At 54.1% G+C, this 26426-nt stretch overlaps 1 protein-coding gene across 1 annotated transcript; it reads left to right on the forward strand.

Moving 5' to 3' along the window:
* The first annotated feature begins 2237 nt into the window (after positions 1-2237).
* Positions 2238-20910, forward strand: LOC111154897 (taste 1 receptor member 2). The gene is given in 7 exon segments (XM_022514845.1): positions 2238-2419; positions 4182-4482; positions 5915-6113; positions 6116-6690; positions 10707-10916; positions 18674-18797; positions 19988-20910. Coding segments are annotated over 7 exon segments (2514 nt in total).
* Positions 20911-26426: the final 5516 nt, after the last annotated feature.

The raw sequence follows: 26426 nt of genomic DNA on the forward strand, positions 1-26426 counted from the left end.
GAGGCCACTGTGGTTTGGGGCAGGCTGCACACGCAGGGTCACAGAGGATGGCCGGGCTGGGGCCAGGCTGGGGAGGCCTCCAGCGCCAAGGCCAGGAGCCCAGCCGTGATCGTGCAGGCAATGGGGAGTCCAGGAGGTGGTAGGGTGAGGAGGGGTAGAGCTGTGTTCCGAACTGTCAGCGTGGGGTGACAGAAGTCTAGAGAGGAGGTGAGGTGGGTCTGAACTTGGGTGTGGCAAGAGGGGGAGGGGTCTGGAGAAAACCCTGGAGAAAACCCCGTGGGTGAGGGGACAGAGGATGAAATCAGGCTGGGGCTTTTGACTTGCTGACGGCGGGGGGGGGGGGGGGGATGGAGGATAAGGGCAATCTAAAGAGGGCTTCCCCTTGTACAGATGAGGAAACTGAGGTCCGTAGAGTTGAGAGCCAGGCCCAGAACCCACCCCTCCAGAGAGCCAGGCACGGCTCTTCCTTTTGTGTTATGGGCTGGGTCTCCCCTCCTGAGCACTGGTTGACATCGGCCCAGAGAGGGGCAGGGACAGGCCCAAGATCACGCAGCAAGTCTGCACGTTTCCACAGCACCAGGAGGCTTTCCTGGTCATTCTATATGTCTGTGGGATGACTCCACCCCAGGAGCGGTCCGGGTGGGGAGGGGTGCTCCCCCTGAAGTTGCCAAAGATACCCAGTACCTTATAGGGAAGCTTCATGAAGCTTTGGGCTCTTCCCTCAAGGTACGGCGTCCGTGGCGCCCGCCCCCGCGCTAACCCCATGGCAGTTCCTTCCTTTACGGGAAAGGAAAATGTTGGTCTTTGGTCGATTTACCTTTCTCTGGGGTCTGCTCTGCACCCCTCGGTTCCCACGTGCCACCCATCCCACCAGGCTGGAATTATTTTCCCCATTTCAGGAGGGGAGAGAACAGAGGCTCAGAGAGGTTAGTACCACCCGGGAGCGCACAGCAAACAGCTGAAGTTCAGTCCAGGTTGGCCGGAGTCATGTCTCAAGCTGCCTCGAGTGTGGACATAGCCGTCGGTGGGAACCTGTCAGCCAGGTAAGGCTGTGAGCCGTGCCCCATGATGAAGCCCTTGAAGGAAGAGCTGGGCTTGGCTGGAGTGGGACAGGGCAAGACGGTGGGGTTTTGGGTCAGTCTTTGGTGTCTTGAAGCCTCCTCATAGCCCTGGACCCTAGGGGTCCTGATGGGACCTGTCTGCTTTGAGCCCCTGGGTGCCCCCAGGCTCCTGCTGGGCCACGCATCGTCTGGGCTGGCAAGGACCAACACGGCATTACATGGACAGGGTCTCTGATTCAAACGGGTGCCTGGTTTGCTGGAACCATCCCCCTTCCATCCCACTTGGGATAGTCACCTTGGACTTTGGAAATGTTCAGCTTTCCTTTTTGACAGTACCCTGCCTCTTGGGGCTGGGTGCAAAGAGGGTGCCTCATGGGGGCTCACTCAGCAGAGCTGACTGACTGATTGTTGGGCTGGCAGAGGGAAGCTGCCCACCCCCCATTCTCTTTGCGCTGCTCTGTTTTTTTCCTCAAAGGAAGTAACTTCACGATGTAATATATCGTGGAGATGGAGAGCCAGGCCCTAGAATCTAACTGTGGGATTTGAATCCCGGCTTTGCTGGCTGTGCAACCCAGGGTGTGTTTCTTAACTTCTCTGTGCCTCAGTTTCCTCATCTGTGAAATGGGACCGGTAATGGTTCTGGTTATCATGAGCATTGAACGAGATGGTGAATCGCAACCACGCAGCGCGACGCCTGGTTCTTATTGACAACGGCTGTTACTTCTGGAACACTTGCTATGGGTCAGATGCCATATACGAATTACCACATGCCAGCCGCCACTTGATCGGGGTCTGAAGCTTGGGATCCTTTTGTCAGCCTACTCTGTCTCCTGGGTGAGTATTTGTGTCCCTGACTCCCAGATGTTGGAAACAAGTCTTCAACAAGTGGCAGGCTAGGGAGTGTCCAAGTTAGCAGGACGTGCTTTCTCTACTTCCAGGTGGGGTTCTCCCAGACCACCCAGGTCCCACCATGTCCTGGGAGGCGGTCATCCTAGTTCCAGCCTCCTCCTTTTCCTCCCTGAGTTCTTAAACCTCTCTACTTGTCCCAGGTGCTTTCCCCGCCCCAAGGGCCAAGGCAGGGCAGTCACTATGTAAATGTCTGTGCAAATCCCCTGGTGTCAAACTGCCAGCTCTCTGATGAGGCAGGGCCACCTCTGGGGCCCCCACTTCCCAGCCATGGGACCCCGGGCCAGGGCGGTCTGCTCCCTGTTCATCCTGCTGCGGGTCCTGGCTGTGCCGGCTGAGAACTCAGACTTCTACCTGGCTGGGGATTACTTCCTGGGTGGTCTCTTCTCCCTCCAGGCCAACATGAAGGGCATCGTCCACCTCAATTTCCTGCAGGTGCCCCAGTGCAAGGAGTGTCTCCCATGTGAGGCTGGACGTGGCGATGGGGATCGGGTGGGAAGCCTGAGCTGGTTCCGTGGTCCTTGGGGGACCAGGCCATGACCCAGGGCTCAAAATACACCTCCTCATTCATTGCCAATCCCTCGTCCTGGATCACCCCTACTGGCCCGCAGAGGGAACCCACACAGTTCACGTTACCAAGATCTTCGGCAATTGAGTCCTGAAACACGGAGAACTGGGTGTCCCAGTGTCACATCTCTTAGTAAAGACTTAGAGGATACTTGAGCCTGGGGGCGGGGGGTTGTAGAGAAATTGCAAACCACCCCCACCTACTTTGGCAAAGGAGTCTGTGTCAAGGCCCAGTCTAGAAACCAACGGGTATGCCTTTGGAAAGCAGGAATGTGGTTTTTCTGTAGCAGGTTCTCAGGCTGGAGGGGAAGGTTTGCATTTCCCTAGGACTGCAGTTAGGCAGTGGTGGTGGTGGGCGAGGGGTGTTTCCAGGACTGCAAGGGATTTCCCTCACTCACCCTTCCCCTGTGAGCCCGATGGGGTGGCGGCATCGCTCAAGATTAGGTGGGCCGCCTTCATGCAAGCGTGAGATTATGAATTAGTGACCTGGTGCAGAGAAGACGAAGGGAATCTGAGAGAGAGGGATAAGGGAAAGAGTGCGCAAAGGACGATAAAGGGCTGACTCTAAGAAATGCACCCTGTACGTGATGGTGGGGGAGGTTATGTGCTGGTTTGAGAATGGGAGGGTGATGGTGCCAGGGATGGTACTGGGCACATTCTTGAACTTTCCGATGCCTGTGAAACTGGTGGGGAGTCCAGCGAAGTGACGGTGGTGAGGGTGGTGATGTTGATGATGTTGGTAGCAGTAATACTGGTGATAATGCAAATGGCGAAGAGTATGGTGATGATGGTGGTGAAGATGGTGGTAAATGATGTTGACGAAGATGATGATGGTGGTAGTGGTGGTGATGGTGGTGAAGATGTTGGTAATGATGGTGATGAAGATGATGATGGTGGTAGTGGTGGCAACGGTGGTGATGGTGGTGAAGATGGTGGTAATGATGGTGATGAAGATGATGATGGTGGTAGTGGTGGCAATGGTGGTGATGGTGGTAAAGATGGTGGTAATGATGGTGACGAAGATGATGATGGTGATAACAGTGGGGGTGATGGTGATGAAGATAATAATAATGATGGTGGTGGTGATGGTGGTGATACAGATGATGGTAACGATGGTGGTGGTGATGGCGGTGATGCACTTGATAATGATGTTGGTGAAGATGATGATGGTGATGATGGTGATGAAGATGATGGTGCTGGCAGTGATGGTGGTATTCGTAGTGGTGGTCACAGACACATGGTTTTAGTGATGGCAGAGGTCATGATATTGTTCCTAGGAATAGTAGGTATGACGGTGACTCTAGTGATGACAGAGATTGTAGTGGGTAATGGTGATCACATTGGTGGGTATTGGTAGAGTGGTGGTAGAGATCATAGGGAAGGCCATAGTGGTGACAATGGTAGTGACTGATGGTAGCCACAATGATCACAGTGTCAGAGGTGGTCATAGTGATGACGGTGATTCTAGAGATTTGGTATGGTATGGGGACCGGGATGTGATAAAAATGCCAGAATCTTCTGGAGCGGCTCCTTCTTGGACAGCTCCTGGGTTTTCCTGTGGGAAGCAGAGGGGACAAGCTGGCTCTCACATCCCTTTCCCTTCTCACTCTGCACGTGCTTCCCACCCCACCCCATGTGCCCCCCCAGGTATGAAATGAAGGTGCTGGGCTACAACCTGCTGCAGGCCATGCGCTTTGCGGTGGAAGAGATCAACAATCAGAGTGGCCTGTTACCAGGCGTGCTGCTGGGCTACGAGATGGTGGACGTCTGCTACATCTCCAACAACATCCAGCCTGTGCTCTACTTCTTGGCTCGGGAAGATTATTCCTTGCCCATCCAGGAGGACTACAGCTACTATGTGCCCCGCGTGGTGGCCGTCATCGGCCCTGACAACTCCGAGTCCACCACAATAGTGGCCCACTTCCTCTTCCTCTTCCTCCTTCCCCAGGTGAGGCCCCTGGCTCCCGGGGGAAGGAGGTGGGGAGGGCACGGAGATGTGATTGTCCAGAGGGCTCACTTCCCCCCATAGTCATGAGGGTAGGAGGAGGCGGGAAGCAGGGCTGGGATGTCAACCCCAACCCTGGGAATGCAGCCCGGCTGGTTGGTTAAGAGCTCAGGTTGTGCACCTTGGCTCTGAGTCTTGGCTACTGTGAGGTCTTGAGCAAATCTCTTAACCCTTCTGAGTCTCAGCTTCCCCAGTTGTACAATAGGATGATAAGAGTTAAGATTTCCATCCCAGGATTATCTGAAGGTTAAAGGGTCTAACCTCTCTGGAGTCTGTGGGGTATGGTGGCTCGTCGATGATGCAATGGTCATTATGTAACATACTTTGCGCAAAAACGAAGACTCAGAAAGTGCTATTATCCCATATGGCTGCCTAGCATAGGGTCTGCCACACAGTAGGTCCTCAAAAAAGGGCCATTCATATTGGTATTATTACTGTGTCATTGTCCTCATGATTGAAAATGCTGCGACCAGCATTGGCCTGAAATTTTCATGCATTAAGGGACAGCTAGCATAAGAAGATAGCTCACAATAGGTAGATAGTTACAAATACTATCATTTTTGCCGTCATTTTTATTATGTAAACTCCAAGGGTCTAACACGTAGTAGGTGCTTAGTAAGTGTTAGTATGCTTACGTGAGGCATCTAGTTCAGGATGTAACTCATTCTTTCATTCATTTGACCAATATTTACTGAACACCTCCTGTGTTAGGTACTGTTGTGGGGCTGGGGATACAGCAGGGGACAAAACCTAAGAGCCCGTCTCCTGGGGGAGAGACAGGCCATGTCAGTAACCACATGATAAGGCTGCTGGAAAGTGGGGAGGGCAGTGCACAGAAGCAAAAGGCAAGCAGGGTGAGGAAGGCTGGACAGGTCCGTGGGCAGGTAGAACGGGTAGAGGGGGACTGCAGTTTCTAGCAGGGTGGTCAGGCAGGTCTCGGTGACCATTGGGCAAGGACCCGAGGGAGGTGAAGGGGTGAGGGAGCTATGTGGGTGTCTGGAAGAGCCCTCCGGGACGAGGAGACAGAGAATGGAGAGGCCGGTTGGTGCCTGGTGCGTTCACAGGACCTGTGAGCAGAACTGGGACCCCGGGGAGAGTAGGAGGAGATGAGGTCAGAGAGGTGAGGGCTGGGGTCCGTGATGGAGCCCCTTGGGGACCAGTAAGGACTCTGGCTGTCCCTGAGTGACTTTTGGAGCTGTTGAAGAGTTTCGAGCGGAGGGGTGAGGGGACTGACACCTATGTGCTGGGTCCCCTGGCTGCCACGGTCATCAGAGACCGCAGGGGGAAGGATGGGGGCGATGCTGTGGGGACCCAGGTCGGGCGACGGTGGCCTGGGGAGCCCCTCGCTCACGCTGGTGGCGGTCCCGTCTGGCAGATCACCTATAGCACCATCAGTGACGAGCTGCGTGACAAGAACCGCTTCCCCTCCTTGCTGCGCACGGTGCCGGGCGCGGACCACCAGATCGAGGCCATGGTGCAGCTCATGCTTTACTTCCGCTGGAACTGGATCATCCTGCTGGTGAGCAGCGACGACTACGGCCGCTACAACGGCCAGCTGCTCAGCGATCGCCTGGCCACCGCGACATCTGCATCGCCTTCCAGGAGACGCTGCCCACGCCGCAGCCCAACCAGGAGGTGACGCAGTGGGAGCGCCAGCGCCTGGAGGCCATCGTGGACAAGATACAGCAGAGCTGGGCGCGCATCATGGTCCTGTTCTCACCCAACCTGGCCCTGTACAACTTCTTCCACGAGGTGCTCCGCCAGAACTTCACGGGCGCTGTGTGGATCGCTTCCGAGTCCTGGGCCATCGACCCGGTCCTGCACAACCTGACCGAGCTGCACAACACAGGCACCTTCCTGGGCATCACCACCCAGAGCGTGCCCATCCCGGGCTTCAGCGAGTTCCGCATGCGCCCCCCCCCCCAGGCTGGGCCACCTGCACCCAACCGGACCAGCCTGGGGGCCACCTGCAACCAGGAGTGCGACACCTGCCAGGACACCACCGCGTCCTTCAGCACCATCCTCACGCTCTCCGGCGAGCGCGTGGTCTACAGCGTGTACTCGGCTGTCTACGCCGTGGCCCATGCTCTACACAGTCTCCTCCGCTGTACCCAGACCACCTGCTCCAAGAGGGTGGTCTACCCCTGGGAGGTGAGGCCCCGCCCGTGGGTAGTCAGGGCCCCCCACCCTTGGGCAGGTATGGAGTGGTTGCTATGGAAACCGCTGGTGCCCGTGCTCCGCGCTAACCTTCCCTTCTCTTGCTGCGTTCTGGGCAAATCAGTGGGAGAGGCCGTGGGACCACGCCCTGCCTCCAGACACACAGAACCGGACAGAAGTCCTTGATGGTAACAAAACTCCTTTTTTAAATTTATGTAATCATTGCCGTCCAAGATGGCTTGTGCTGGGAGGAAATTTGGGTGAAATTCCCTGGAAGGAAGCCTGGGAGGCCATAGGCGTCCCAGGTCCCCTGCCGTTGTCTCTCTCTCCCGCCGGGCTGGGGACCCTGGGGGTGGACTGGTGTATTCTCTACGCTCTCCGAGGCCCTGCTTCAGGGTTATGTATCTTCTCTGGTCCCAGGTTTGTGTTGTCCGGATTCAGACTTGAGTTTCAATTTCTGTTTTTCTGACTTGCGTGCGCGCATGCGCGCGCCCGCACACCTCCCCCACCCCAAAACCAGGAAGTCTTCATGGGGCTAGAAGGTTTTCCTGAGGCTCTGTCGGAGTAGAGGGGATTTACTTCAGAGATACTCACTTCATACCTTGCTCTCCAGCATCTCTCTGCTCGAAGGGTTCCTTGGCTTTTTCATAGTTTGGCTTTCAAGCTCCCCCAAACTTTGCCTATATTCTGTCTGTATTCTCCCCTTCCTCCCTTTTTCTGGATCCCCCATCCCCAAATATCTGTTCACTTCCTTCACAGAGCAACTTAGTTAATTCTGTAAAAAATTCCCCCTTCTCTTAACCTCTTTATTTGTATCCCTCTACCCCATAATCTCAGAGCCCAGCCTTGCAACCCTAAGTGCTTGATTTTTTAAAAAAATGCAGTCATTCTTTAAAAGGAGTTCTAGGGGCGCCTGGGTGGCTCAGTCGGTTAGGTGTCTGCCTTCAGCTCGGGTCATGACCTCAGGGTCCTGGGATCGAGTTCCCATCAGGCTCCCCACTTGGGGGGAGGCCTGCTTCTCCCTCTCCCACTCCCCATGCTTATGTTCCCTCTTTCACTGTGTCTTTCTCTGTCAAATGAATAAATAAAATCTTTAAAAAAAAAAGAAATTCTAGTGCCAGCCAGTGAAATACTATATTTTATTATATGCGCTGCTATGTTAATAATATACTTAATTATCAAGTATCACGTGCTTTGCCATTTTTTGAGCCTCAGTAGGCACCAAGGGCCTGGTATACATCGCCCTAACTCGTGGCCATCCCAGGAGGTTGGTAATCTACAGAGAGGAAGACTGAGGCAGGGAGTCAAGGTGACCCGTCGGGGATGGTTTCAGTGGTAAGCGGCAGACCACGGCTTTGAATGCTGGTCGGCCCTTTGGCCCCCGCCCCCCATGGTTTGCCCACCGCACTCTTCAGGTCTCCCAGCGTGAGTGCCAAGAGCTGTGATGAAGGGCCAGTCGACTTCTTTCCTCCCCTACTGGTGGAGCAGGGAGCCCAGCGCAGCCTGTGTGAATGTCACCCAGGCCTTTCACGGGCATGGACGGTGTCACCGTGGGAATTAGGAAATGATGCCCTTTGTGCGGACACATTAGACCTCAATGCCGTACAGGGGGTGTGGCTTGGTAGGAGTGTGAGCTGGGCTCCAGCTTTCCCTCTGCTTTGCCTTAATGGACCTTCTTGTGCCAGACCCTCCACTATGGCTGGGAGAGCCACCCTATTGATTTTTGTCATAACACTTACCCTACATTGTTTCTATTGTGTTTATTTACTTGTTTTCTTGTTCATTGGCTACTCCCTACCCTGCCTCCTTCCTCCCCTCACATGTAGGCCCGAGAGAGCAGGGACCTTTCAGTCCTGCTCAGTGCGGTCTTCCCAGCTGCTGGAACTGGGTCTGGCTCAGAGCTGACTCTAGGTGAATATTTACTGAAGGAACAAGTGAATGAGCACTTACTGTGTGCTAACTAACCCCTTTATGTCAGTTGCCGTCTATCCCCAGACACGCTGTGAGTAGACACAGTGAGTGGATGATGGCTCTCCCACAGATAGGTTCAAAGAAGTGATGATCACCTCGCTAGGGAGCGACGGGGTGGGTAGGGTGGAGGGTGGGGGTGGCAATGCACAAGGGTGGGGACGGGGCCCGGGGGGGGGGGGGGGGGGGCGGCCCGGGGGGGGGGGGGGGGGGGGGATGAGGCAGAGGGAGAGGCCTTGGGTGATGGGGAGACTTGGGGATGGAGCTGGGGGGACGCACTGCCTGTGGCGTTGGGGAGTGGGGGTGTGATCAGGGCAGGCTGGGGAAATCCTGGCTGGTGAATGGGGGGGGCTTTGGCAGTCCTAGGGAAAATGTTCAGAAGTTTATGGAATCACAGAGGGTGGGACTTGCACATACTTCTCAGACTCTTCAGGTCTAAATCGTTTTGTTTTATAAAAAGCCCGCCTGCCTGCCTTCCTTCCTTCCTTCCTTCCCTCCCTCCCTCCCTTCCTTCCTTCCTTTTAAAAAGATTTTATTTATTTATTTGTTGGGGAGAGAGGGAGAGAGAGAGCAGAAGCAGGGCGAGAGGCAGGCAGAAGAAGCATCAGCAAGGAGCCTGATTCAAGACTCCATTCCAGGACTCTGGGGTCATGAGCTGAGCCCAAGGCAGATGCTTAACCAACTGAGCCACCCAGACATCCCAGTGATTATCCTTTGCAACTCCTTACCTTGGAGCCCTGGAATCCCAGGTTGATCAGCCAGGCCTGGCCAGGTCAGTGTGGGGATGACCTGGACACCAGAACCTTGGGCCTCCACCATTCTGACTCTGGTCCAAAGAGTCAGGACCACTTGGGAGGAGCCTCCCTCCTCTCTACTCCCAAAACCATTGCCCTCAGTCCTAGCAACATGAGCAAATTCCAGAGAAGCTTCCAGAGCCAGGACCTCACTCCCCGCGCAGGGTGGGGAGAAGGCTAGGGCCTCGAAGTCCTTGGCTATCTGTCTGTCGGTCCCAGAGGGGAGGTGAGCTCCGGACCCCTGAGATGTAGCCCAATAGACTCTCTTATTTATGGAGGGAAAATCTAGGACCCAGACTGATGGAGTATCTAAGCTGGAAGTTCTTTTGGGGTCAGCCCAGAGAGGTTCAGTGACTTGCCCAAAGTCACAGAGCAAATGAGGAAAGAGCTCAGATTGGAATTCAGGCCCCAGGATGCCCAATTCAAAGCATGTTTCAGTTTGTACCAGCTTCTGCCTACTCAGAGTGATGGGGGACGGTATGGAGAGAGATTGGAGAATGGCCTCAAATGGTGGGGGAGGCAGGAAGCACCCAGGGGACAGGGACAGGTGCTGCTGACCCTTGTGCGTAAGAGAAGCAGCAGGCTCTGGGGCCCAGATATTGGGTCCCCGAGAGTTGGCCGAGGTGACTTCCAGGGAGAAGGGATATTATCAACACCTGGGCGGGAGGTGAGTACTTACTAGTTTTTTGTTTGTTTGTTTTTAAGATTTTATTTATTTATTTGACAGACAGAGAGATCACAAGTAGGCAGAGAGGCAGGCAGAGAGAGAGGGGGAAGCAGGCTCCCTGCTGAGCGGAGAGCCCGATTCGGGGCTTGATCCCAGGACCCCGAGATCATGACCTGATCTGAAGGCAGAGGCTTAACCCACTGAGCCACCCAGGCGCCCCTAGTATTTACTAGTTTTCAGGCACTGTGCTAAGTTCCCAACACAGGTAAACTCACTGATGGCTTCAGAGCCCAGGAGACATGGTTTGTGTTGTCCTACTGTGCTGAAGAGGAAACCGGGGCTCATGAGGGTTAAGCGGCAGGTCCAAGGCCTCAAGCAGGTGGCAGAGCTGGTGTCTAAACCCTGAGGTATCTGAGACTAGAGGCAGCACTCTCAGCCACTGCCCCCCATGGCCACCTGCACAGTCCTATAGCCCCCTTGTGCAGCTGTGGAAATCAAGGTTAGTGGGGTGGGAGAACTTCCCCCAGGTCTGGCCCGGGCTCTGATGCCAGCCTCCCTTCGTTTCCCTTTGGTCCCTTTAGCTACTTCAGGAAATCTGGAAGGTCAACTTCACCCTCCTGGGCCACAAAATCTTTTTTGACAAGCAAGGGGACCTGCTCATGAGCCTGGAGGTCATCCAATGGCATTGGGACCTGAGCCAGAACCCGTTCCTGAGCATTGCCTCCTATTACCCTGCGCTGCGGCAGCTGAAGATGGGCCACAACGTCTCCTGGCACACCACCAACAACACGGTCAGCTCTTGGACGGCTGTGGGGGTGCCGAGGCCTGGGGCTGTGTGCCGGCTCGGGCTGAGGTGGCCGGGGCCCTTTGGACCGGAGATCTGTTATCAATAGCCGGTGGGGGCTCTATATGTGTGGGGAGTGTCTGGGCCTCGCTCCTCCCAGTGACCAAGCACTGGGGACATCTAGGGCTTTCTGGCTTCTCTGGACCCAGGGGCTCAGGAGCTGTGCCAAGTGAACGTTTGCTGGCCACGCATGTGCTAAGGATGTCAATTCTCGTATCAACCAATGCTCACGCTTTTGGTGCGGTCGCCGGACCCTCCGCTGTGCCTGCCATCTGTCATTTGAAAGCTCCTTTGTTTTACCCTCTTAGACGAGCTGTCAGGATGGTGGTGGTGTGGGGAGGGATGGAGACTGGGTCTCCGGGGGGAGGAGATATAAAAGCTTGAGGGGCCTTCACTGGCATCCTCCCCACCCCCACACACTCTCCACCCTGTTTCTGCGATGTTGGGTGCTGCTGGTTCCTGCACTTCGTGCGGATTTTGATGCAGTCAGTTGGGTTGGTGTCTCTATTAATTTATGAGTCTGCAGTCCCAAGAGATCACAGTCGGGGGGCGGGGGGCGGGGCTGAAACAACGGAGATGTACTCTCTCCCAGTTCTGGGGGCTGGCAGCTCAGCTCAAGGTGTTGGGAGAGTTGGTTTCTTCTAGGGCGTGAGGAAGAATGTTCTGGGCCTCTCTCTCCCACCTCCTAGTGGTTGGTTGGCCATTGCCAGCTTTCCTTGGCTTGGGTTGTCTCCCCTGACCTCTGCCATCACCTCCATATGGCCTTCTCCTTGTGGGTGTGTCTGTCTCCCAATGTCCCTTTTTATAAAGACTTTGGTTGTTTTGGAGTAGGGGCCCACCCGACTCTGCTAGGACCTCATCTTGACTAATTATATCTGCAATGATCTTATTTCCAAATAAGGTCACATTTGAATTTTGAGTGGAGGCAATTCAACAAATAACAGTGTCTTCGCCTGGGTTTCTTCTGGAAAGCAGAGCCCGAGGCAAGGGTTTATGCACAGACAGTTTGTTCCAAGATATGCTCCGTGGGAACAGGAGTAGGTGATGGGGGAGAGTTCATTAGGGACACAGGGAACATCAGTAGAAGAGAATATTCTCAGGCTGTGCTGTGAGCTGAGTCTTACCAGGACCTTCTGAACCACCACTTTAGAATTGTCCCCAAGAGAGGGAAGAGGATGGGATGGATCCATGGGTCTGTACCACCCCACCCCCATCTGCCGTGGTCAAGGGTCACCCCATGGGGCGTTAACTCCCTTGTGCTTCTGAGTCACACATGCATGAGTGCCCAGCAGTTTCCCACGAGCATCTCACACCCCGGCCCGAGGGCAGAGAGCGAAAGAGACTGAGTGCTGCTTAGGTGAGATGCCAACAGGCAGCTCCCACATGATGCTGTCGCTGTGGCTGTGGCAGGACTAAAAGGAGGTTTGAGAAGACGTGAGGGAGGCCACAGGGATGTCTGCTCCTTGCTGTGCTCACCGTGATGCTGTCCTTCCCCCAGCCCGGTGGGAGGGCAGCAGCCAGCCCAGTCCCTCCAGTGGGAACTGAGCGGACCCCCCACAGCCCCAGCTTGCTACAGCAGTGTCCCAGGTGGAGGCCCTACTTCTTGTGTCTCCCTCTGTCACCCGTCCTGGAGTCCCTCACCCTCAGCCACTTGGCTGCTGGGGTGATCCAGACACTGGTCCCCAGGTGTCTGAGCTCGTGGTAGCCTTGAGCTTGCTGGCCTGTCGATGTGGCAAGTGTGCAGCAGCTGTGAGGACTGGGACACCACGGCCAATCTCCCGGATTCCAGACCGAGTCCCTCCTGCCTTCTTGAGGTCCAGCCACCTAGCTGCTCACGCTCATTGAAGTCGGTTACCTCTTCCTTCCTCGGCCGTCTTGCTCACTGGCATCAGGCTCCTGAAATGACCGAGGAGGGATCAGACAGCCTCCTTTGTCTGCTGGTGGAAACAGTCCCTCTTTGGAGACCAGAACCTGTGTTCTAGCAGAGTCCAGGCTTCTGGAGATGAGACTCACCAGCCCCACAGGGAGCCCCTGAGAACCATGGTGAGTGTGGCCAATCCTTCTGCCCCATGGTTGCTGGACCTCTGTATTCTAGCTGTTGGGGCCACAGTGCTACATACCAGCCTCCCACTCAGTGCTTATATGTCATCCTAAAGGGCAGCGGCCCCACCCTCAAGGGGTTGTCCCCAAGCTGGACCTCACCTGAACCCTTAGTGCACCATCCCATCATCTCATTAGGCTGGGTACTTCTGGGTGACGTGGTGTATCTTGTGATCAGTGGATCTGGGGGTCACATGCCCATGTCACATCCCCTTTGCCATACAAGGGGTCTCTTTCTGAGGTGAGGTTCTGAGGGGACCCAGGACTGTGACCTATTTGGTCTGTCCAGTCTTGGATCATGGCACCGTCCTGTGGATCGGGGAGGTGAGTTCTTGCATGGACGCATCAGAGCTCCCTCCAGGGAAGAAGACACCCAACATGGTAGATGTGCCAGGGTCTGTGTAGATTGGAAGCAATCCAGAGCTCAGCATGGGCTTTGGGCTGGAGGTTAGGTGCTCAGCCGTGGCCGTATCTACGCCGACCATGGAGAGAGGGGTCCACACTGCGGAGCTCACGCCACAGCCTCCATCCCCAACATCGTGAGTACTCTGTTCATGGTCCATTGTGCGAGCCCCGGGGGGCCAAGGGCAGAGGCCAGCTGACCTGTGCTGGAGGTCCATCCTTTCCATCTGGTTTTTATCACTCCCTGCGTTCTTGGATTGGCATTCACACGAGACACAAAGGTCGTTATCATGGATTTGAGGAACATACTTGTTCCCCCTGGGCTTGCTTTGGCCTGATCCCAAGTGCTTTCCGTTGCATGGGTACTTGTCCCTCTTCCTGCCCAACCCCATGACTCCGTGCATCTGAGGGTCCCCTGAGGTCCTGAGGCCACGAGCTCATTTTCCAAGGAGGCCCAGCAGGCTACAGGAGCTGCTTTGCAGGCCGCGTGATGCCCTGTTTCGGAAGGCACGTTGTAGCACGTTGTAGCCGCATTGCGCAACATTCTTACTGGGGCTGCCCAGCTTGTCCCCTGCAGGTGGCGCTGGCGTCAGCACATCTGCCTGGCCATTGGGCCTGAGTGGCAAGGAGAGCTCGTCCTGCAGCCAGGCCCTCCTTCAGAGGCTCTTTCTAGGCTTGTCATTCTTTACCTTGAAACCAGAAGCCTTCTGAGTCGTGGTAAAGTGTGGGTTGGAACAGGATTTCCAAGAGCAATTTATGCTGTCCCCCATGTCTGGAGGTTCCTCAAGTGCCCCACTTCTTTAATGGTAGGAGATGTGAGATGTAATGACTCACCCTTTAACATAGAGAGGATGTCCTGGAATTTCGCAGACCACAGGACTCCTAAAAGCATCACCGGTGTGGCAGGCCGCCTTTGAATCTTTGAAGGGTTTGTCATATACCTTTATCCTGAAGGATTTACGTCCTAGAGGGGCATAAAGGACACTTGCTACTTCGTACTCATGAGATCCAATGAGTACGATGCTGTTGGTAGAGCAGACCAGTGTGATGTTCTGCAGAAAGCCAGAGTGATCGAGTTCCATGTAGACCAAACTTTGACAGAGAGAAGCGTACATAAACTTTGCTCTGCTGTGAGGTAGTAAACGCTAGTGATCTGAGACCTTTCTTCTGCTTTCAGTAGGCATTTAGAGCTCTATCTATCCCTCTAAGTGCTATGTTCACTGTGTTCTATTAGCTTTGGTGTGTATATATATATATATATATATATATATATATATGTATTTTTTTTAAGATTTTATTTATTTATTTGACAGACAGAGATCACAAGTAGGCAGAGAGGCAGGCAGAGAGGTGTGGGGGGAAGCAGGCTCTCTGCTGAGCAGAGAGCCCCATGTGGGGCTCGATCCCAGGACCCTGGGATCATGACCTGAGCTAAAGACAGAGGCTTGAACCCACTGAGCCACCCAGGCACCCCTTTGCTTTGGCATATATTAATTTAAAAAAATTTAAATTATGGTAAAAAAAAAAACCCTAAAACATAACATTCACCTTCTTGTCTAGTTTTTTCCAAAGTTTTTTTTTTTTTAATTGCAGCAAGATATACATAAATAGTTTACATCTTCACTGTCTTGAAGGGCACAGTTTGGTGGTATTGGGTACATTCACATTCTTGTGCTAGGACCACCAGCCTTTACCTCCAGACCTCATCATTTACAGAATGAACACTTTATACCTGTTAAACACCAAGCCCCCATTCCCGCCTCTCCCCAGCCCTGGAAACCACCTATCTGCTTTGCGTTTCTGTGAATTTGACTAAGAACCTCCTGTAAATGGAATCACATGGTATTTGTCTTTTTGTGACCTGCTTATGTCACTCAGCATCATGTCCTCAAGGTTCATCCATTTTGTAGTGTGTGTCAGAATTCCCTTCCTTTTTAGACCAAATAGTCCATTCAATCAATGGATTATGATTATATGATTATGAATAATCATAATCCATAAAAAATACCACATTTTGCTTCTCCGTTCATCCATCAATGGGCACACTCAGGGTGCTCCTACCTTTAAGCTATTGTGAATAATGCCGCTGTCAGCATGGGTGTGCAAATATCTCTTTGAGACCCTGCTTTCAATTCTTTTGAGTATGACCCGGAAGTGGAAACTGGATCATGTGTTAATTCTCTTCTTAATTCTTGAGGGGCCGCCATATTGTTTTCCACAATGGCCGCACCATTTCACATTCCCAGCCGTGGACAAGAGGTTCTGGTTCCTCCACGTCCTCGCCAAGACCGCTTGTGTTCTGTTTTTTTGTTTGTTTGTTTGTTTTCTTTTGGTTTTTTGCTTTTTCCAAAGTAGCCATCCTAATGGGTGTGAGGCATCTCTCACTGTGGTTTTGATTTGCATTTCTCTACTGGTTAACAACTGAGCATCTTTTCAAGTGCTCATTCGTCATTTCTATCTCTTCTTTGGCGGGATTCCTATTCAAGTTCTTTGTCCATTTTTTAATTGAGATATTACGTTCTAGGAGTTGTCTCCATATTCTGGATATTAATCCCTTGTCAAACATACGATTTACAAGTGTTGTCTTCCATTCTGTGGGTTGCCTTTTTATTCTCTTGGTAGTGTCATTTGATGGACAGAAGTTTTAAATTTTCACGAAATCCTATCCAGAACATCATTGCCAGATCCAGCTTCATGAAACTTGTTCCCTATGTTTTCTTCTCACTGTTTCTGTGGTTTTACGTCTACCACTGAAGTCACGGATCCATTTTGAGGTAATCGTATACGGTGTTTGGTCCAACTTTATTCTTTCGTACGTGGATATCCAGTTTTCCCAGCACCGTTCATTGGAAAAACGATCTTTCCCCCACTGAATGGTCTTAGAACTCCTGTCAAAAATCGCTTGACCCTACGGGTGAGGGTTCGTGTCAGGACTCTGTTCTGTTTTATCGGTCTGTATGTTTGTCCTTACGTCCACACCGCACTGCTTTGATTACTATAGTATCGTAGTAGGTGTTGAAATCAGGAAACGTGAGTCCTCTAGCTTTGTTCTTTCTCAGGAAGTGCTTTGGGTCTTCAGGGTCCCTTGAGATCCCATCTGAATTTCAGGATGGGTTTTTCTATTTCTGCAAAAATAGAGAAATAAATAAATAAATAAATAAAGTCACTGGGGTTCTGATAGGGAGTGCGTTCAATCTGCAGATTGCTTTCGGTGGTATTGACATGTTCACTGTGTTAAGTCTTCCAAGGCATAAACGTGGAATGTCTTCCCCTTTACTTGGGTCTTCATCTCTTTCAGAAGTGTTTTGACCCCTTCTCCTCTGTTCTGTGGCTGCCTATTTAGCTAGAACTGCCAACGTTTCTCTCCCGGGCTATTGGGATGGTATCCTACCTGCCCCTCGCTTCCACTCTCATCCCTCACAGTTTAAGGTCAACATGGAACCCAGGACAGTCCTGTGGAAAGGAAGTCGGGTCCTGCCTCTCCTCTGCGTGGAATGCTATCATAGTTTCTCACTTCACTCAGAGTAAAAGCCCGAGTATTGATGCCACCTCTTTGAATCGATCTGTCCTGTCCTTCGTGTTCATTGTACTCAACTTCCGTGGGGCTTCCTGCTCAGTGACCATGCCTTGTGCCCCCTGCCACGGGGCCTTTGCATAAGCTGTTCCCTTGGCCTGCACAGACCTCTTCGTGGGTTGGTCCCTCACAGCCTTTGGGTTTCTGCTCCAGGGTCAGCTGCTCAGTGAGGCCAGCCCTGCCCTCACCCTTCAAATGTGCACTCAGCCCCTCTATCACTTTCCATCCCACTGCACGGCTCTACTTGCCTGCCCGGTATTGATCACCAGCTGTCAAGTTACGCATTTCTATGTATATGGTGTCTTTTCTGCATGAAAGTATTCATTTCTTAAGAACAGAGACTTGGCCTCATTGGTTTCACTGCTGTATTCCTAGTGCCTGGCATCGGTATGAGCTCAGTACCTTTTTGAATGAGTGAATGAATGAATGAGCGAATGGCAGGTTGAGAGTCCACAAGTGAGAGTAGGATGAAGTTGGTCACTTAGGGAATAGTGAAGAAATGGGTTTGGAAGGTGGTGGTGGAGACCAATAATGGGGAGGGGGTGGTAAGCCATAGTTCTGGATAAGGCACGCATGTGTGTTGGGGTGCACGTGTGTGGTCCCGCGGGTGACAGAGAAGACTGCTGACAGGCTGCAGGGGATAAGATGTTTCATTTTGGCTGGTGGAGAGTCCCTGAGGTTCTTCCAGGGAGGAGCTTCAGGCAGGAGAACAAGACATTTGGAGATGTCATCTGATGGCCATGAGCAGGAGGGACAACAAGGGAGGAGCAGGAAGGCAGGTGACCTGTCAGAGGCAAGAAGGGAGGGGCTCTGGGGCTAAGTGGTCCTACTGTGGCTCCCCGTGTCTGGGCCTTGGCCCTTCACACACGTGTTCTTGTAACACCCTTCCATTTGTGCATCAGAATGATTTTTGTCCCACCTGGATGTAAACAGGCTGCCCCTCTCCAGGAGCCATCGTTGCCTCCCACTGCCCCTTCATTCTTAGTGTGTCCCACATGAGACTTCAAGATGTGGCTCTCCCACACTATACCCTTCTCCTGGGGCCTGCTGACTCCCTTCTATTCCCCTGCCCTTACTGTCCCCTCTGCTTGTAATTCATTCCTGTGTTCCATAAACCATCAGTGGGGGCTCCTCTGTTCTCTAGAAGTAGGGAACATCTCTGTTCTCTGTTCATCTGAAAACCCTGCCCCTCCACAAAGGCCATGTTCACGCTACTCTTAGACGCACATGGCAGAAGCTGATGGAAGCAAGGAGTGAAGCTGTTGTGTCCCATCATTGAAAACTCCAGGGGTAGACCATGCGGATTTCAGGCACGGCTGGATTCAGGGTCTCTCTCCAGATCTCAGTTCCTTCCTTGGGAGTGCTCCCCCTCCGTGGAGATAGGCGGCTGTCAGCAGCCACAGAGTCACATCCTATCTGCCCGGCAACCTCAGGAAGTCTCCGTCTCAACAGTGGGGTGCTATTAGAAGGCGGCTTAGGCATCAGGCAGGCCAAACTAAGAGGGTCCCTGCAAAGGTCCAGTTCTAATGGCAGTTCCTCCTCCTTCCCCATCCCAGACAGGACCCAGGCTTCCCTCCCTTCAGCATCCTGCTAGTTGGGCTCAGGATCTCTTGTCTTCCTCCCTCCAGATCCCAGTGTCCATGTGTTCCAAGGACTGCCAGCCTGGGCAAAGGAAGAAGCCCATAGGCATCCATCCCTGCTGCTTCGAGTGTCTTGACTACCTTCCTGGCACCTTCCTCAACCGAACTGCAGGTAGGACTTGCAGACCCGCACCCCTGCCCCACTCTGTCCTGCCCTGCCCTGGGCTCTCAGGGCCTTTCATCTTTGGCCCTGAGATGGGTTTCTGGAGTCTCACCCAGGGACCGCGTCTGATTCCAGGGTATCTCCTTATGAGCTAGTGTAGAGAAAAACCCTCAGTGCACACTGTTAGGGAGGGTGGGAGAAGGAACAACCTTCAACCAGGCAAGGCTGTCACTGATCCCCACTCCACACACATGTAGCCAACCGAGGGCCCAGGGGTGTCAGACCAGAGAATGTCCACCGGATGAATGAATGAATGAATGAATGTCTCTGTCCATAGAAGAAATGTTTCCGGCAGGTGGGGATAGGATCTGATTTATCTCTCTGACTTCCCTGTGCCTAGCATTGTTCAGAGCATATAATGTGGGCTCAGTGAATATTTATTAAGTGACATCCTTATTAGACAAATTAATAGCTCCCCCTATAGACCATAAAGTCCAGGAAGGTGGGGACAATGTCTTCTCTCTGTCTGTATTAGTGTTGAGCACGGTTCACAGTTGGGGCTCCAATTATTTAGTTCATGACTTCCCTGATTGAGTGGATATAGACATCGACCAGAGGACTGATCATGTACCCAGTGAACCCAGGGCACAGAGTAGGTGCTCAACCAAAGTTTGCTGGATGATTTCACAGGCTTTTCCTCTCCTAGTTGACCAGTAGCCTGAAGACAGGAGGCTAGGTTTTACCCACGTCTGTGGCCTCCTACCTCAGGCGCTCATCACCGTGGAGGGTGCTCGAGAAAGCATTGGTTGAATGAATTCTTTGCCCAAGTACAAATGTCTATCCCACCATAGGGTAAGGTCCTGGAAGGAAGGAATTGCAATTGTTAGGATCAGAATCAAGGGAATCTCGGTTCACATCTTGCCTCTGTAACTTACCGGCTGAAACTTACTGTAACTTACAGCTTTTGTGGCTGCCTGGATGAGCCTCAGGTTCTTCATCTGTGGAATGGGCTTGCAGTGAGGAGTGGATGGGCTAGTGGATATAAGGGACGCAGAGAGGGGTGGCTAGGACTGTAGGCATTGCCCTTTGCTTGCCCACCCCCCAGCCCTCATCCCTGAGGCCTGGCCTGGCGCAGTGCAGAGGACGTGGCTGTCAGCGAGGTGGGTGTGGCTGAAGGAAGCTTCCCGGGGCTTTTGCAGATGAATATGACTGCTGGTCCTGCCCAAGTTACGAGTGGTCCCATAGGAATGACACGTCCTGCTTCAAGCGGCGGCTGGCCTTCCTCGAATGGCATGAGGCCTCCACCATCATCGTGGCCGTGCTGTCCTTCCTGGGCTTCCTCAGCACCCTGGCCGTCGTGGTGGTCTTCTGGAGACACCTGCGCACGCCCATGGTTCGCTCCGCCGGGGGCCCCATGTGCTTCCTGATGCTGGTGCCACTGCTGCTGGCCTACGCCATGGTCCCCACGTACGTAGGGCAGCCCACGTTCTTCACGTGCCTCTGCCGCCAGACCTTCTTCACCCTCTGCTTCACCATCTGCATCTCCTGCATCACCGTGCGCTCGTTCCAGATCGTCTGCATTTTCAAGATGGCCCGGCGCCTCCCGCGCGCCTACGGCTACTGGGTGTGCTACCATGGGCCCTGTGTCTTCGTGGCGTCCTTCACGGCGCTCAAGGTGGTCATCGTGGTGGGCAACGTGCTGGCCATGAGCACCAACCCTACTGCCCGTCCCGACCCTGATGACCCCAAGATCATGGTTCTGTCCTGCAACTACCGCAAGGCGCTGCTGTTCAACACCAGCCTGGACCTGCTCCTGTCCGTGGCTGGCTTCAGGTTCGCCTACATGGGCAAGGAGCTGCCCACCAACTACAACGAGGCCAAGTTCATCACTTTCTGCATGACCTTCTACTTCACCTCCTCCGTCTCCCTCTGCACCTTCATGTCTGTCTACGAGGGGGTCTTGGTCACCATCCTGGACCTCTTGTTCACTGTGCTCAACCTTCTGGGCATCAGCTTGGGCTACTTTGGTCCCAAATGCTACATGGTCCTCTTCTACCTGGAGCGAAACACACAAGTCTATTTCAGCAGCACGATTCAGGGCTACACCATGGGGAAGGACTAGCTCCAACTGTGGGCTGCCCAGGAGGCCGGAGGCCTCAGCCCCGGGAGATGGAGCCTGGGGGTGGGGGCCTTGCTTATTCAACCCCAGCTGGGAACAGGGACACCGTCTCTAACAGTCACCCCTTCACCCTGCTTTGATTTGACCTCCTCCCCCCAGGTTCTCTGCATCCTGGCCACGTTTACCTGCTTTCCCTATAGCTCTTCCCCATTCTAGGAAAACCACCCAGGGTGACGGGTTGGTCCCCAAGGCAGAGATAGATTTAGGCAGTCGCCATCTGGTGGTCACAGTTTGCGTCTGCGGGTTCAGGCTCCTTCCCCTTCAGTCCTGTTCGCATAGTGAGGGAAGGACACACTGGAGAGGGCTGGGCTGAGGCTGGTGTGGGGGGATGTCTTCCCCGATATGGGGGGGCAGTCACTAGCTGCCCACATGTCTGTGCCTCACCCCCCAGACTCCCTCAGAGTTCGGAACCCAGCTTCTCTGAGTAACGGCTGGACATTGGGGCTGCTTCATAAATGTGTGGGAATAAAATGCATTTGGGTGAAGTGAATGAGTTTCCTTCTTGTTTCCAGAGGTCCTCCAAGAAAGAAGATTTCCTTCAGTTTCTATCCCAGCATTGCTGCTTCCGAGCTGTGTCCTTTGGGCCCATTATTTATTCTTTCCTCCACTTCCCCGTCTCTATCATAGGGACAATAGTTGCTTCATGGGGACATTGAAGAATCAGAGAGAATGGGTGTGGGGTGCATACAGTAGGTACTCAATAAATGCCAACCACTGCAAATCCACATGTCCCTTGAATGATCAGGGTCAAAAGAAGGCTGTGTTTCCTTTTTATACCCAGATGTTCATGGAACACACTCTAGTCTATGGTACCAGCCTCTGTTGGAAACTAGCTTGGCTCCCAGCAAATTCTGGGTATTGTCTGGTGGGTGCTTGGGTCTCACGTGTGCTCCGGAGCCAGGGTGGGCCATGGCACTGCCACCTCAGCACTGCCGAAGCTTGGAGAAGGTGCCGTTCTGGGTGTGGCTGTGCCTATGCCCATCACCCTCGACGGCAGGAGGAGCCCCGACTTTTCTGCCTCCCAGGCTCCCCGGGGAGCCAGAATGTCAGGGCTGAGGCTTCTAAGCTGCTGCTCAGAGAGGCTGAGTGACCGGCTCAGGGGCGGCCAGCCAGAAGCTGGGAGCCGGAGTGTCAGAGCCTCAGGCTTCCTGAAGACTCGGTGACTGGGGTGACCTTGTGACTGTCTCAGAACTCCCCCGGGTGCAGTTTCTGGACTGACCCCACACCGTCCCTGGCAGGAGCAACTTCTGGAAGCTCATTTGCAGCCGGGAGGGCAGGACCATCTGCTTCTTGTCCTGAATTTACCTCTCTCATGCTTCAAGGAGGTGGGTGGTGGGATCCTGGTTTGAACCCTCTGGAGTTTGGGGGAACCGCCTTCACGTTGTGGGGCTGCTTCTCCATCACGGTGGGGACAGTCCCCGTTTTTCTCGCCAGAGCTGGCCCATAGCAGGGGCTCCATGAATATCGACGGAGAAGCTAAATCACTCCTCTCCCTGCCCTTCTCCTCCTCCACCGCTCCCTCCAGCCACAGCATCGTAAATTCCATGCGTCTCTCGTGGTCTTGGGTGCCAGACCCTGAGTGGCTCTGAGAAATACAGAACAAACACTCGTGCTCATCATCGATGAGGACAGCAGTGAACGTCAATTACCCTCCTTGCGGGCTTTGCTACATCATTCTCTTTCCTCACCAAACTCCATCCGTCCCGTACTGTTAGAGTCCTTGTTTTATAGATGGGGAGAGAAGGGCCCTCCAAGAGGTCACGTAACTTCCCCAGCCCCTCACAGCCCATCCCCAGAGCCATGACCGTCTGTGGAGTAAGACCCAGACGCCCTGCTTGGGGAGTTGGTGCAGGGGAGGGGGGCTGTAATCACATTTGGGGGGGGGACGCAGTCTCTCAACTAGGCGTTATGGTGTGTTGGGGAGCCTCTGATTTTAGGGAGACGGCTGGTGGATGTGGTGCCCGGGGAAGACTCTGGGGGAAGCTGGCATCTGGAAAGAGCAGTGAAGGGCAGAGAAGTGCCCGGAAGGCAGGGAGTCTGAGTGTGGGGAAAGCTCGTGGAGACAGCGGGGCAAAGGTGGGGTGCCAGGAGGCTGGGGTGCCAGGAGGCTGGGGGCTGAGGGTGGCCGGTGTGAGAACCAGGCTTGGAAAGCTAACTGTGGCTAGATGTTGGGGACCCTGACTGGGCATCCGGCCTTGTCTTCCTGGTGCCCACCGCCAGCATCTGTGCACACAGGACGATGTCCTGGGTCCCCCGAGAGGCTGTTCCTTGCTGTCATTCACCTCTGTCCTCTTCCCACAGTCCTGAGCTCTGGCCTGGCTTCCCAGCTAGAGACTGCGGGGGAAGCCCCCCAGGATGGGCCGTGGTGTGTGCCCATCCCTCCTCCGTCCCCTGCTCCTGGGTCCCAGGAGGAGAACTCACCCAGCCCCAAGCTTGCAGCGAGCCGCTCTGCCGTCTGCTCCTGGATGTGTCTGTGTCCCGTCCCCCTCGCCCTCGGGACCAGATTGTCAGGCTCAGGGACTTTTAAGCTCTTAATTCTCTTTTCTTACGTGCTTTTGATGCCTTGGTTTAAAAATTTTTTTTTAAGAGATAATGACCTCCTTTTCCTGGTTCTGCCTTGCGGACCGCCCTTAGAGAGAGAATCCTGGAATCCCGCCGACCTCAGAGAACTGCTCCATGCCTCGTTCTATAGCTGCCCTGAGCTGAGCTCCTCATCCTCCTTGTTCCCCTCCAGTGACGGGAGGCTCACAGAGGACAACGCCAGCTGCTCAAAATTTTCGTTAGATTGAATCAAACCCGCCTCTTTGGGATTTCTATTTATGGACCTTAGTTTCATCTTTGGGGACCACAAATACAATCTCATTCCTCTTTCCCATGATGGTCTTTTGTACGTAGTGTCAACAAGAATGGTTGCCTCTCGAGGGTTGCCGGCCCTGTGACAGGTGCCTCACACTGCAGACTCTAGTCCCGCGATGCCCCTGCTCGATGGGTACCTGGGACCATCCGTGGCCACATGCTGATGCGTCATCCTCTCTCCCATCCTACCTGACCTCCCCTGTCCTCCCAAAAGAGATCTACATTGTTCTGGGGAAGCTGACTCTGTCTTGGCTCCTCGGGGTAGAGCGGACGACCCAGGCAGGGGCTGGCTCTAAGCAGAGGGAGTCTCAGGACTTCTGGGACGGGGAATCTTTCTGTAGGAACTAGTGAGGCTGAGACACAGCAGCTCCTGTGGGACCACAGGGCAAGTCAGCCGTGGAGGGGAGCTGGACTGCAGAAGGTAAAGTGGGAGGGTGGAAGAGCTGGGTCCTTGGAAGCTTTGGAGCTGACGGATCCTGCCTGAAGCCAGCAGCCCCGCTGAAGTCTTCCTGGGTCCCTTCCCGTGCGTGACTGCTTCTGGTAGTTGGAGTTGGGTCTTCTGTCCCTGGCAGCCCAATGCATCTTTACCCCGCTGAGGAGGAAACAAGCTCAGAGAGGCTGATGCACTTGCTCAGGGTCACCCAGCTTGTAAGTCGGGGAGCTGGGAATTGGAGAATGGGGGGGTATGGTTTTGTGTTCCCAGATCATCTCTTTTCAGCCTAAAGGTCATCAGTTGCTCTTAGGACCCGATTTTGGGCGCCGTCCTAGTCCTCTCCTTGGGGCACACTCTCACTTGTAAACCTCTCTCGAGCTTCCCGCTCCTGGGCCCCTGACCCTCTCCCCACACCAGGCCAGCAGAGCAATGTCCTCTTAACCCCGCCCGGCCACAGGCTCTCCCAGCTCTGACCCCTTCCGTGGCTCCCTAGTGTCTACACACCCCTGGGCCTCCTTCGAGGGCCGCTCAGGTGGTACAAAACTGGGCTCCTGCTGACCTCTCCAGCCTCACCGCCCAGGGGCTCAGGTGGGCGCCTGACTCTTCCTCCCAGTGGCTCCTGCCTGGCTTCACCCCTGTGCTCAAGCTGTCCCTTCTCGCTTCTCTCTGCCGGCCTCACACGGGTCCCTCAATGCCCAGTTTCAGTGGTTCCTCCCCAAGGAAGTGTTGCCTGTCTTGGGGCAGAGGAAATCCTTGGTACTCCTGGAACTGCTTGAGTTTAACTCCTGTTCGTCCTGCTGATGTGCCTTTCTGGTCTGGGGCCGCCTGAGTCAGGGGCAGGCTGTGCTCTGTGTGGCCTTTGTCTCACATGTCATGTCCCCTCCAATGCATTTGCTGCTCGAGGCACTGGGCACTTGGTGGCCTGGGTGTTTGCAGGGCTGGCACCGAGCTGGTGGGAGCTGGTAGGAGCTGGTAGGAGCTGATGGCAGCTGGCTACGGTCTGGGGCCCAGTGCCCGGGCCAGGCTACATGTGCTTTCCCCTGGTGGCTGGGCTGTAGGGGGAATGGAGAGGGTGACCAAGGGAGGGCAGAAAGCTGGAGGCGGGCCTCCCAGGCAAAGACAGGTCTGTAGCAGACTTGATAGCCTCTCCACCACTCCCACCAGAAACTTCAGTCATGTCTGACTCCTCTCGCGCATCCTGTGTCCCACCTGTCAGCAACATGGTTGGCACTACCTTCAGAAGAGACCCCAATCCTGGGGTAAGCCTGGCTTCCAGCAACAGCCTCCTGGTTGCTCTCCCTGCTTCTGCCCTGGCCCCCACAATATGCAGGCTGTTCCTTTGACAACCTAAGTCACTTCTTATCCTTCCTCTGCCCAGTGCCCAGGCTCCCCATCTGTGTCAGATGAAGATCTGTGGTCCTTGTGCTGGCATCAGACCCACGGAGCTCCCTGCCACCTCTCCCACTTTGCTGTGGACAACCCCCCCCCCCCGCACACACACACCTCTGCAGCCATGGTGGCTTCCTCACCATCCCCAAATGTGCCATTTATATGCCCCAGGACCTTTGCACTGGCTATTACCTCTTCTTGAAATGCTCTTCCTCAGATTGTCACATGGCTGGTTCCTCCTGCTTAGCCTTTTCCCTTAACTCTCACCACTAATACACTATACATTTTACTTCTTTGGCTTGTGTGTTGTTTTCCTCCCCTAGTAGACCATAAGCTCCTTGAGGGCGGGGAATTTTGTCTGTTTTGTTCACCGATGCAGTCTGAGCACCTAGAAAAGTGCCCGGCACCGAGAAGGCTCTCTGCAAATGCTGGTTGAGTGGAGGAATCAATGAATGGGCCAGAACTGTTAACAGATTGTGTGGACAGAAGCCAGGAGAACCAGGCATATGTCAGGAGGGGAGGGAGGTCACGGTCAAGGTGAGTGGCCCAGGTCCGCAAGCAAGGGAAGGGTGCTGGAAGGGGCCTTCCCTTGTGCATTCATTCCCTCACTCATTAGTTCATTCACTCAACTAGTGGTTCATCAGCCCTACTAGGGTTAGGCCCTGCAGCGTGGAGCATACAGTGTCGCCCAAGAGGATGGTCCCTGTGCCCAGTGGAGGACTTGGGACACCAAAAGGAGGGAGATGAAGGGAGAGAACAGAAGAGGTGGAGGGATATAAGG

The sequence above is a fragment of the Enhydra lutris genome, unplaced genomic scaffold (genome assembly GCF_002288905.1).
Source record: "Enhydra lutris kenyoni isolate GAN:26980312 unplaced genomic scaffold, ASM228890v2 scaffoldscaffold38, whole genome shotgun sequence".
NCBI lineage: Eukaryota > Metazoa > Chordata > Mammalia > Carnivora > Mustelidae > Enhydra > Enhydra lutris.